This window comes from Schistocerca piceifrons, chromosome 4 (genome assembly GCF_021461385.2).
Source record: "Schistocerca piceifrons isolate TAMUIC-IGC-003096 chromosome 4, iqSchPice1.1, whole genome shotgun sequence".
In the NCBI taxonomy this organism is placed as follows: domain Eukaryota; kingdom Metazoa; phylum Arthropoda; class Insecta; order Orthoptera; family Acrididae; genus Schistocerca; species Schistocerca piceifrons.
In genome coordinates, this window is record NC_060141.1 from 40,413,686 (window position 1) to 40,426,410 (window position 12,725).

The 12,725-nt window shown below is 38.6% G+C and overlaps 2 protein-coding genes across 3 annotated transcripts in view; one reads left to right on the plus strand and one right to left on the minus strand.

Annotated features, from left to right (window-relative positions):
• Window positions 1-2,001, minus strand: part of LOC124794641 (FAS-associated factor 2) — a 118,681-nt gene extending 116,680 nt beyond the window's left edge. Inside the window, exon 1 of the mRNA XM_047258158.1 lies at window positions 1,775-2,001. Coding sequence (XP_047114114.1) covers window positions 1,775-1,831 — 57 coding nt within the window. The 5' untranslated portion in view covers window positions 1,832-2,001. The remainder of the gene's footprint in view (window positions 1-1,774) is intronic.
• A 21-nt stretch (window positions 2,002-2,022) lies between these two features.
• LOC124794642 (mortality factor 4-like protein 1) overlaps window positions 2,023-12,725 on the plus strand; it is a 138,404-nt gene continuing 127,701 nt past the window's right edge. The window contains exons 1-3 of one of the 2 annotated variants that reach the window (XM_047258160.1): window positions 2,023-2,068; window positions 2,213-2,285; window positions 2,405-2,519. In XM_047258160.1, the coding sequence (XP_047114116.1) occupies window positions 2,240-2,285; window positions 2,405-2,519 (161 nt within the window). In that variant the 5' untranslated portion in view covers window positions 2,023-2,068; window positions 2,213-2,239. Of the gene's footprint in view, window positions 2,286-2,404; window positions 2,520-12,725 lie in introns of both variants that reach the window. The other variant, XM_047258159.1, reaches the window with a different exon arrangement.

Below are 12,725 nucleotides of genomic sequence, written 5' to 3' on the forward strand. Positions count from 1 at the left end.
TCTTCCTATGCACCATATATGAAGACAATGTGAAGATACCTATATATGTGGAACAATGGGTAGTACTCACTGCGGCAGGGGAAAAACACACACACACACACACACACATACAAAAGGATTTTACTTTTACAAGCTTTCGGAGCCAATGGATCCTTCTTCTGGCAGAAGAAAGAGCCCCTGGCTCCAAAACCTTGTAAAAGTTAAATCCTTCTGTGCGCTTCTTCCCCTACCGCTGCTTGGTGATTAAATTCTTTTATCTATACATTTATATTATAAGTAATTGATTATTTTCATTATATATATATATATATATATATATATATATATATATATATATATATAAACAATTTATACAGACTAATATTCAAATAATTAACAAACTTTTCATTATATATATATATATATATATATATATATATATATATATATATATATATATATATATATATATTAACAATTTATACAGACTAATATTCAAATAATTAACAAACTTTGAAATATTAACTATTTTAATATTTGTGATGTACAAAGTTATAGGTAGGTAATGTAAAATAACCATTCTTCTGTGTTCTTGTTTACTGTTTTAGACTCCCGTAAACTGTATATTTGTATTGACTTATCCCATTCAGTTGTACAAGCCATTGTACTGATTTGATCTACGGGACAAATAAATAATAAAAATAAAATAAATAAAATAATATATTATATGTTTAGTTACTGGTACTTCTACTCCTTAAAAAGTGCATAATAGACTCCCCCTTGCAATTTTCAATACGGTGTGGACATAAACGTTAGGCTTCACTACCAGTCAATTTGTTCCCCGAACCAGATCATCATCTTTCACACTCATTGGCTTCGCCAATTCACAAACCAAACTGTCACCTTCCAACCTAATCTAGACCTCGTGCTGTGCTTTGGATTGGACTGTCACCACAACCAAGATTTCCTGGAGGGGAGGGGGCGGGGTTCCAATATGTAACTTTTGCCACTGCTGTCAATAATTTTTCAACTTACCTGTGACACACATTATTATTGTTTATAAAATATTAGCTAACTAGCATTCACACAATCTGCATTCTGTAATGATGTACAACAGTCTTTTATTACAATAGTAGGCCCTGGGTAAGAGCCAAACATGATAATTACATTGCGATTTTGTTGGGAATATAAATGGGTTTAGAAGCAAGAAAGTTATTGGTGTAGAGCTCTGCTTATAATTTGCCCTATCAGTAAACAATGTACAGTTGCATAGTATTTATTTTCCTATTAATCTTAGAAAACATGAAAGACATCTAAAGAAAATTTCTGATGACACATGAAAGTGTACGAAAGAATACACTGTTTTCAGTTTCTTGTTCGTGTGGGTATTTATGAAACCAGTGAGCGTTATGTCGTATGTTACTGACATACCACAGTTCTTGGAATACTAGTAATATCGCAAGTAAACAGTAATCATCATATTAAAAACGGGTCTATATGATAACAACCAACATATAACTTTGACTGTAAGCAATAAACTGATATGAAAAAAACATCTCGCACATTCACAACCTGAAGCTGTGATTATCTGTTTGATAATCATTTCCTGATACAGTCGTTAACTGCTGTGTTCACTTTGTTATGAACACATATGTCACAGATATGGGAAAATGTACATCCTCCTCTCGTTCCAACTTAGAAATGGATTCATATTTTCGGTTGGAGGTACATACATACTGAGTCTGCTAAATTATACAAATACCATAACCAACGTGTTCTGTGTTGTTCAGCATACCTGGAATTGCAGTATCTTTTCAGTCTGTTCTGCAGATAAACTCATGAGGTCAGCCATTATATTTAAAGCAGATTATCTTCATAAAACACCAGTAAGTGCTCTCCTGTACTGAAGCATAAGTTGCGCCATCAATTTTATCACATTTCGCCAACTTTCTGCAAGCAGCGCATTGCTACACTTCTTTTATTACAAAGAGTTTCCAAGCCACCGTGTTTCGTTGATAAACATAGCCAGAGATGTTATTAATGTTTTGTTGTACTGGTTGGCATCGTTGGCTAGAGGATTGTGGCTAGTGTGAGGGCTAAATATGTTTCTATTGTGATCGTTGATGCTAATCATTTGCTAAATATTTCAATCTGCGGTGCTATTTCCGCGCATACGTTTGTTAATTGGCAAGACAAATAGAAATATCCAATAAATAGCAATCATATTTTCCAGGTTATAAGTGTGAATTTAAATGCAGAAATGGCGAATGTGAAAGGTTCTCCTGTAAAGGCAAAGTTTCAGAAAGGTTTGCACGTAAACATTGTTTACTTAAGACTGGTTTTCATCGAGGTGTCATTTTTACGTAATATATTTCCTCTCGTTTAGCTAGTCTTTCATTTGATAAATTTACGTTTTATGTTATAGGTGAGAAAGTTTTATGTTTTCATGGGCCTCTGATATACGAAGCTAAATGCCTTGAATCGGAAATAAAAGATAAACAAGTGCGCTATTACATTCATTATGCTGGTTGGAACAAAAAGTAAGTAACAACAACGCAAAATAGTTTTGTATACAGTAATTTCCCTTTTTCTTAATTTTAACGCCTTAATAGAATCTGTTACAAAATTGTCATTAAGCGACTTTTGATGAATGCATAAAACATGAATCTTTATAGCTTGGCTGGTGTTTGGCTATCACTTCTCCGAAATTCCAGTTGAATGTCTTAACATGCAGTACATCACATTGTATTTTGTTTCCCTTTAGCAATAAACGAATATGTACTTCATATAGGCCCTATGTTTAACTTAGACTATGAATGCATACTCAGTTATATTGCGGCAGTGTTGTGACTGCATGTATGTACTTCACCTTACACACACACACACACACACACACACACACACACACACACACACACACACACATATATATATATATATATACACACACACCTACCTACCTACCTACCTACCTACCTACCTACCTACCTACCTACCCACCCACCCACCCACCCACCCACCCGTACACGTATGTGTGCGCGCTTGATCTCCCCCTCCCCAAATGTTCCTTTACTTGTAAAAACACGAATTTCACGCCTACTACCTACTACAGTAGTACAAGTTTATATACCAGCTAGCTCTGCAGATGACGAAGAAATTGATGAAATGCATGATGAGATAAAAGAAATTATTCAGATAGTGAAGGGAGACGAAAATTTAATAGCCATGGGTGACTGGAATTCGAGAGTAGGAAAAGGGAGAGAAGGAAACATAGTAGGTGAATATGGATTGGGGGTAAGAAATGAAAGAGGAAGCCACCTGGTAGAATTTTGCTCAGAGCATAACTTAATAATAGCTAACACTTGGTTGAACAATGATGAAAGAAGTTTGTATACATGGAAGAAGCCTGGAGATACTAGACGGTATCAGATAGATTATATAATGGTAAGACACAGGTTTAGGAACCAGGTTTTAAATTGTAAGACATTTCCAGAGTAGAAGAAGAATGGGTAACTCTGAGGGCTGAAGTAGTGAAGGCAGCAGAGGATCAAGTAGGTAAAAAGACGAGGGCTAATAGAAATCCTTGGGTAACAGAATAAATATTGAATTTAATTGCTGAAAGGAGAAAATATAAAAATGCAGTAAATGAAGCAGGCAAAAAGGAATACAAACATCTCAAAATTGAGATCGACAGGAAGTGCAAATTGGCTAAGCAGGGATGGCTAGGGGACAAATGTAAGGATGTAGAGGCGAATATAACTAGGGGTAAGGTAGATACTGCCTATAGGAAAATTAAAGAGACCTTTGGAAAATAGAGAACCACTAGTATGAATATCAAGAGCTCAGATGGAAACCCAGTTCTAAGTAAAGAAGGGAAAGCAGAAAGGTGGAAGGAGTATATAGAGGGTCTATACAAGGGCAATGTACTTGAGGACAATATTATGGAAATGGAAGAGGATGTATATGAAGGTGAAATGGGAGATATGATACTGCGCGAAGAGTTTGACAGAGCGCTGAAGACCTAAGTCGAAACAAGGCCCCGGAAGTAGACAACATTCCATTAGAACTACTGATTGCCTTGGGAGAGCCAGCCCTTACAAAATTCTACCGTCTGGTGAGCAAGATGTATGAGACAGGCGAAATACCCTCAGACTTCAAAAAGAATATAAAAATTCCAATCCCAAAGAAAGCAGGTGTTGACAATGTGAAAATTACTGAACTATCAGTTTAATAAGTTACAGCTGCAAAATACTAAAGCGAATTATTTACAGACGAATGGAGAAACTGGTAAAGCTGACCTCGGGGAAGATCAATTTGGATTCCGTAGAAATATTGGAACACGTGAGGCAATACTGACCCTATGACTTATCTTAGAAGATAGATTAAGAAAAGGCAAACCTACATTTCTAGCATTGGGAATCTTAGAGAAAGCTTTTGACTATGTTGACTGGAATACTCTCTTTCAGATTTTTAAGCTGGCAGGGGTAAAATACAGGGAGCGAAAGGCTATTTACAATTTGTACAGAACCAGATGGCAGTTACAAGAGTCAGTGGGCATGAAAGGGAAGCAGAGGTTGGGAAGGGAGTGAGACAGGGTTGTAGCCTCTCTCCGATGTTATTCAATCTGTATATTGAGCAAGCAATAAAGGAAACAAAAGAAAAATTCGGAATAGATATTAAAATCCATGGAGAAGAAATAAAAATTTTGAGGTTTGCCAATGACATTGTAATTCTGTCAGAGACAGCAAAGGACTTGGAAGAGCAGATGAACGGAATGGACAGTTCTTGAAAGGAGGATATAAGATGAACATCAACAAAAGCAAAACGAGGATAATGGAATGTAGTCGAATTAAGTCGGGTGATGCTGAGGGAATTAGATTAGGAAACGAGACACTTAAAGTAGTAAAGGAGTTTTACTATTTGGGGAGCAAAATAACTGATAATGGTCAAAGTAGAGAGGATATAAAATGTAGACTGGCAATGGCAAGGAAAGCGTTTCTGAAGAAGAGAAATTTGTTAACATCGAGTATAGATTTAAGTGTCAGGAAGTCATTTCTGAAAGTATTTGTATGGAGTGTAACCATGTATGGAAGTGAAACATGGACAATAACTAGTTTAGACAAGAAGGGAATAGAAGCTTTCAAAATGTGGTGCTACAGAAGAATGCTGAAGATTAGATGGGTAGATCACATAAGTAATGAGGAGGTATTCAATAGAATTGGGGAGAAGAGGAGTTTGTGGCACAACTTGACTAGAAGAAGGGATCGGTTGGTAAGACATGTGTTGAGGCATCAAGGGATCACCAATTTAGTATTGGAGTGCAGTGTGGAGGGTAAAAATAGTAGAGGGAAACCAAGAGATGGATACACTAAGCAGATTCAGAAGGATGTAGGCTGCCGTAGGTACTGGGAGATGAAGAAGATTGCACAGGATAGAGTAGCATGGAGAGCTGCATCAAACCAGTCTCAGGACTGAAGACCACCACAACAATCTTCTTTTATCGGAATCACTTAACTGAGAGGCTGCATGTACAGTTGTATCTGGAACAGGTAAAAGAAAAGAGAAACTTCATTATGTGATTACGCACCGTTAAACAGAACACATAGTATTAGTAGGGCCTACGTGTAATTTAGTTTGGTTTTTCGTAAGTCAGTAGCATTTGTAGGAACCAACATATGCACCTAAAGTGATAAAACGTGTCAAATTTCCTTTTCCTGCCACTTTATATAGGAGTTACACAGACATCACATTGTGAAGTCGGTTTCTTTTTGACACACGTGGCTTCTGAGTGAGAGTCAATTACTCATTATCTGTAGAGAACCCAATAGTTGTGCCTATTGTGACAATGTAAGTCACTTTTAATTTGCAGATCTCAAAGATTGGCTTTGATTGTCAATATATACCAAACGAAAGCGTTGGTACGTTGATAGAAACAATAACAAACACACACAAATTTCAAAGTTTTCTCAACCCACGGTTGCTTCATCAGGAAAGACGAAAGGATGTGGGTTTTAAGGGAGAGGGTAAGGAGTCATTCCAATCCCAGGAGCGGAAAGACTTACCTTAGGAGTGAAAAGGGACATGTATACACTCATGCACACACACACACACACACACACACACACACACACACACACAGAGAGAGATATCCATCGGCACATAACAGACACAAGCAGACGTATGTCTTTCCACTCCCGGGATTGGAATGACTCCTTACCTTCTCCCTCAAAACCCACATCCTTTCATCTTTCCCTCTATTTCCCTCTTTCCTGATGAAGCAACTGTGGGTTGCGAAAGCTTGAAATTTGTGTGTGTGTTTGTGTTTGTTATTGTTTCTATCAACATACCAACACTTTCGTTTGGTAAGTTACAGAATCTTTGTTTTTAGATATATTTTTCCCACGTGGAATGTTTCCCTCTATTATGGGAATGTGCTGTAGGGAGGCCAGTATATTAATTTTTAAATTAATGTTTCTGTGATCATAATAATAACTGTTCCCTGTTGTATAAAAATTTCTTATAAATATTATTTCTTATAAATATTATAAATATATTATAAATATTAAATATAAATATTATAGCTAAAAGATGTACTCATAACCAACAAGCATCTGTAAATACCCATTTTCTCTACTTCGAAATTGTTTCCTTAAAATCAATTTTGTTTTAATTAAATTCCTATCTTTGGGAACTGAACCGTAAACATACACTTGTGCTCTAGCAATTTATTGTATACAAAGATTCCTTTAAGTTGGTCATTGTTATGCCAGTAAAATTTTTCCAGTGCTGACCAAGGTATAGGCTAATGTGTGTTGATGGATCCAACCCTGGCTGTGCTGACAGACTGATATGCAGCATAGCTCGAGGTCTGCATCTCACAACACTCAGTTGTTTCTGAATTTCACTTAGCAGTGATTTTAGTACACTCTGTAGTGTTTCAGTAGTGTTAGCTGTGAATTACCTCATGCAGATTTAATATCGTTGTTCTTGATTTCTTACTTTCTTTGACCATTGCCTTGGATGCAGAGTGAAGAATTTCATTTCCTCCTTTCTTTTTGCTTGCTGGGAGAAAATACAACACTGCACGTACTACTTTTCTTGAATAAATACTCAAACACCTATTATACAATCCTTATATTGTCCACAGTATATGCAGTGTACTTCAGATAACATCAAATGTCAAATCAGAATGTCCAGCTCGATATCCCTACATGAAGGTTTATACAGAGAGTGAATGATCCAGAATGACAGTTCATTAACAGTTCATCTGGTTGAATTCCCCACATAAACACTGCCAGCAATATATCTATACATTCTCTGAGAACGTCACACTACTCCAGTGTGGGTCGGCAAGGCAAGGTGCTCATATTTGCGGCCATGCAAGTAATTCCTCTGATGAAGCTACTGCAATGGCTATTCAATTTTGAAAACATGTGCCTTCTCTCCATTTTGTTCTCCACATGCAAATAAAACAATAAATCCAACAATAGCTGCGCTCTCCCCTCAGATAATTTGTTTCACGGTTTCCATTCATAGGTGTCATTTGTTGGTAAAAGTATGTAGGGATACACATTGCTCCTCTGGAGCGGTATGTAACTCCACAACTGTCTTGCCTTTACTATTTATGTTCTTTACTTACACTAAAAGTACAGGATCTGTACATGTTTCAGTTTGACGACAGTCTTTTCATAATTTTACAGGATTATGTTGTTCAGAGTACTATTTTTCTTTCTGATTTGTACTAATGATTCACGCCGGCTGTTGTGGCCGAGCGGATCTAGGTGCTTCAGTCAGGAACTGTGCGACCGCTACGGTCGCAGGTTCGAATCCTGCCTCGGGAATGGATGTGTGTGATGTCCTTGGGTTAGTTAGGTTTAAGCGGTTCTAAGTTCTAAGGGACTGATGACCTCAGATGTGAAGTCCCATAGTGCTCAGATCCATTTGAACTAATGATTCACGTGAAGTTCATAATAATCTGGTGTTTCCTGCACTATTAGATTTTTTTGTACTTGGTTTTAAGATAACTTTGATGTGTTCTGTTTCCTGATGCATAATGTTTTACCTTGCGTGCTCACTTGCTGTGAGTAGCTCTTTTATTAGATGACAGAAATGTGCAGGTCCATGTTCCATTGGGTGAAAGTGTGTCCAATATGTCTGTTACACCTTTTTCCATTACTTTTCATCATGTTGATTTATCACATTTTCAAAATTCAGAGGTAAATTTCCATGTCATTTTTCATTAGAGGCCAATGATGCTGCGTGCGGTGTAGTATAGTAATTTATTCATCCATGGAGCATTTTACAGTAATGTAGGATTTGCTGCTCAATATGAGGGTAAACATAATTTATATATGGAAAACCCATGATGAAATAACAACAATATGACATTAAGATAACTGTTACTCTGCACACAAAGAAGACATTGGGTAGTAGACAAGCACAGTCAGAGTAGGCTGTTGGATATTATAAGCTATCGAACAAATATCTCTCTCTCTCTCTCTCTCTCTCTCTCTCTCTCTCTCTCTCTCTCTCTCTCTCTTGGTTAGCATGTGTGTGTGTGTGTGTGTGTGTGTGTGTGTGTGTGTGAGGTTGAAGTGAGAGCAGAGAAGGGCGTAGGGACAGGTGGATGACAGGGGCTAGCAAACACTGAGGCCAGGGTAGTTATGGGGACGAAGGATATGTTACAGAGAGAGTTTCCACCTCTACAGTTCAGAAGCTGGTGATGGTGGGAATAATCCAGATGGTGTGGGCTCTGAAGCATTTGTTGAATTCAAGCACACCATATTGGTTGGCATGCTCAGCAACTAGATGGTCCAGTAGTCTGTTGGCCAGTTTGGTGACGGCCATTCATGCGGATAGCTTGTAACTGGTCATGCCCATGTACATCTACATTTACCATCCCAACATTTGCCTAAAGGGATTTATGTGCTATGGATGCTCTTAATTTTTAACTATTTTGAGGTGTTCTGAGTGTCTTGTTTTAAAATTCCCGCATGTTTGTCCTATGTATAGTGATTGGCAAGTGATGCATGTGAGTTCATATATTCCTGATCTGTTGAATTTATCTGTTGGTCTCTCCTATGTTCTGAGTTTTTTCTGTGTTATGCTGTCTGTCCTTCATCCTATTTGGAGTCCCTCTTTAATAACGTACAGAAAGTTCTGTTTGAAAAATATGAAATACTTGGGAATAAAGGAGATGACTCACCGAAAGGCAGAAGCACTGCATCTTCGATAGGCACACAAATGAAAGGTATGGAGCTTGACTAGCTTTGGGAACGCTCTTCCTTTTTCTGGCTGTAGGAACACACATACATGTGCCTGTGGCCCCCCCCCCCACACACACACACACACACACACGTACGTTTGCCTACATTGTGCTCAGTCAACAGCCAGCTCTTTACTGGCCTATAGTGAGTGTACTGGGGTGAGGAATGGTGAGAGGCGGGAGGCAGGGAGGGGGTTGGGGGGCAGCTCATGGGAGAGTGGGGAGCTGTCTGTGGCTTGGGTGAAGTTAAAGGGAGCATGTGGCAAATGAATGGACACGTGATTTCATAGACTATGTCATGAGATAACAGTACACAACTAGCTGATGTGGGGACACAAATTAGATGGGGTTGCTGGGGCAGGAGATACACTCACACAGATACACACTATATTGGATGGGGGGTGGGTGGGCAGCGAGTTACACTAGGTTTAGGCCAGGAAGGTTATGGGGGGCGGGGGGGGTGAAGGGTGTGCTGGGTCTTTCACAGGGATATGATCCCTGTGGCAGTGTGTGTGTGTGTGTGTGTGTGTGTGTGTGTGTGTGTGTGTGTGTGTGTGTGTGTGTGTGTGTGTTCATTCCTTTTCCATTTACGAATATGTTGGTTTAACTTCTCTATCATGTGGCTCTTGTAATCATTTTCCACTGGTATTTATCTTACTGTGTTCTGCTTCTGTTTGCTTATGGGTGTTCTGTTCAATCTGTGGAGCATGAATCTGAATCTTGTGTGCCACTGGATGGTTCTATAGATTGTGATTGGTGGTACTTCTGGTTGTCGGCACCCTGGATATCATGAAGCCATGGGTACTCTTTGGTTTTCATGTGGTGAGATCCAGAAAATTTAGTGCGTTACCTGTTTCTGTTTCTAATATGAAGTGAATTTTTTGGAGTAAATTGTTCATTTCATTGTGTAGGAGCTAAACACAATAAAACAAATAGCAGGGGAAAGTGGTTACAAGATCCATATGATAAAGAAATTAAACCAATAAATTTTATGAACAGAAAAGGACTGAACATATGTGCATGCATGTAGGCACACGCGCGCCCACCCCCCCCCCCCACACACACACACACACACATATACACACACACACACACACACACACACACACACACACACACACACAAATCAAACAAACAGATCTGTAAATAGAAAAGGATCGAATGCACCACACACAACACACAAACAGTGACCACATGCAAGACACAATAGTGCAACACCCCCCCTCCCCCCCCCCCCCCCCCCCCCCACACACACACACACACACACACACACACACACAAAATGGCACACACAACGGCACACACCCATCTACAATAACAGAATTGTCCACAGAATAGGCAACATATTGAGTTAGTTAGTTAGAAAGAAGGACTTCAAGTAGGGTACAGGACAGACAACACAACACAGAAAAACTTGGAACACAGAAAATACCCACAGATAAATTCAACAGATCAGAACTCACATGCATCACTTCCCAGTCAGTATACATAGAACAAACACGCAAGAATTTTAAAACATGATACTCAGATCCGTAAAAGGTAACAGTAGCTGTAGCACATTTGCTGCCCAACTACAACAGCAGCAGATTTAAAAATACGAAATCCAGCCACAGCCTGTACCGCAAAGTAACAATAGAAGAAAACTTTCACATACAGAAGGCAAACAGGTTTTAAAGGAACACACTACACTCTGTGAAGGCACATTATTTAACACACTAAAGGAACTTTACAGAAAAGGCAATACAAACAGCTAAAGGAGCTATCCCCCCCCCCCCCCCCGGTCCCCCCAGCCCCCTGCAGCCATGTTTCCTCCATAGCATCACCTGTCAGCTAAAAGTAGGAACAGACACACATAACCCCCCACACACAGAAAAAGAGAAGTAAAAGTAAACAAAATTGAATTTCAGCACCAAACCCACTCAGGAACAGTTGAATGTCAATGGGGTTAAGACACACGACGACATTGTTTACACAGCATTTTGCAAAGTGGAAAGGTGGTTATGAAACAAAAATTATACAAAGTACATTTAGTATGTGAATGCAGTGTTCTCAGAACATGAAAGAAAAAGGTTCTGTCACAACAAAACATGAGTAATAACTAGTATGTATACAAAACATTTTGCCACACGAATATCACATTTTTAAAAGTCAAGAGATGTGTTAACTCGCTGTTATAATTCTTATTTACATCGTTTTGTTTGCAGATGACGAGCTATCAGTACAGGACACCATACAGAGGGTTCTGCAAAACTGTATAATGTAAAATCGAGATTAGAACACAGACAAATAAAAGCTGATTTTAGGCCTCATTTTGATAGATGAGATTTTAAAATCTCAAAACCGGTTGTGGTTTAAATAGCTATTAGTACAACTGCAGCAGATCTCCAAATTAATTAATATTTGTTAGATCAGTTACAACGTAACATCAGTTCACTGTGTACAGTTTTTTGATTAACAAAGCACACTGATGATGACACATGGTTGCCAAAACGATGTTTGGCTGACAAGAAAGAGCAGCGTTTTACATAAAATGCGGAACCTGTATCCAATAATTTTAACTGCAAACATGGAAAAAACACAAGAGCTGCAAATCCAGAAGATGAATATTAATGTACAAGGTCTGATCCATAATTTTTAATTGTTTTTAAATAATGGTGTGATGAAACAACCAAAAGCTGCTGTAGTGTGTATTTATTTATCAGCAACTAGTTTCTGTCTTGCACCATCTTCAAGTCAAGAATATCAATACACCAGATTAAAGGGGGAACCTTCGACATCAAGTACATAATTTTCATTAGTTGCAGAATCTGTCAGTTATGCATGTATCCAGTGTCTTATATATTATTTTTCTTTCGATCATTAAATCTGCAAATTGATAGTTCTTCATACTGGTCCACATGCTGTTACACCAAAGACTTATAATAAACACCAGCAGTACACCCAACCACTCAAGAATGTAAGGAAATCACTGAGAAAGCATGTTAGGGTTTTTTGTCCAAACTAGCTCTTGTTGCATGATTTTGTGTAGAACTGTTAGTGAAATACCGACTAAATGTTTTCCCTGATACACACAACAGGTTGGTAGATGCACTCACTTGCTACAGTAATGATACCGATTTCAAATAATTCTTTACAGTGGACTCTACAACTTTCAGTTATTCTTGTGACCCTTTTCTGCAGTTCGAAAACTGTGTCCATGTTTAATGCCTTTGACACCCAGAAAATAATTTAATAGCTAATATTTTAGTGTATGAAAGAACTCTGTAACTGCTCGCCGTGGTGGCCGTGCGGTTCTAGGCGCTCCAGTCCGGAGCAGCGCTGCTGCTACGGTCGCAGGTTCGAATCCTGCCTCGGGCATGGGTGTGTGTGTTGTCCTTAGGTTAGTTAGGTTTAAGTAGTTCTAAGTTCTAGGGGACTGATGACCACAACAGTTGAGTCCCATAGTGCTCAGAGCCATTTGAACCATTGAACTCTGTAACTC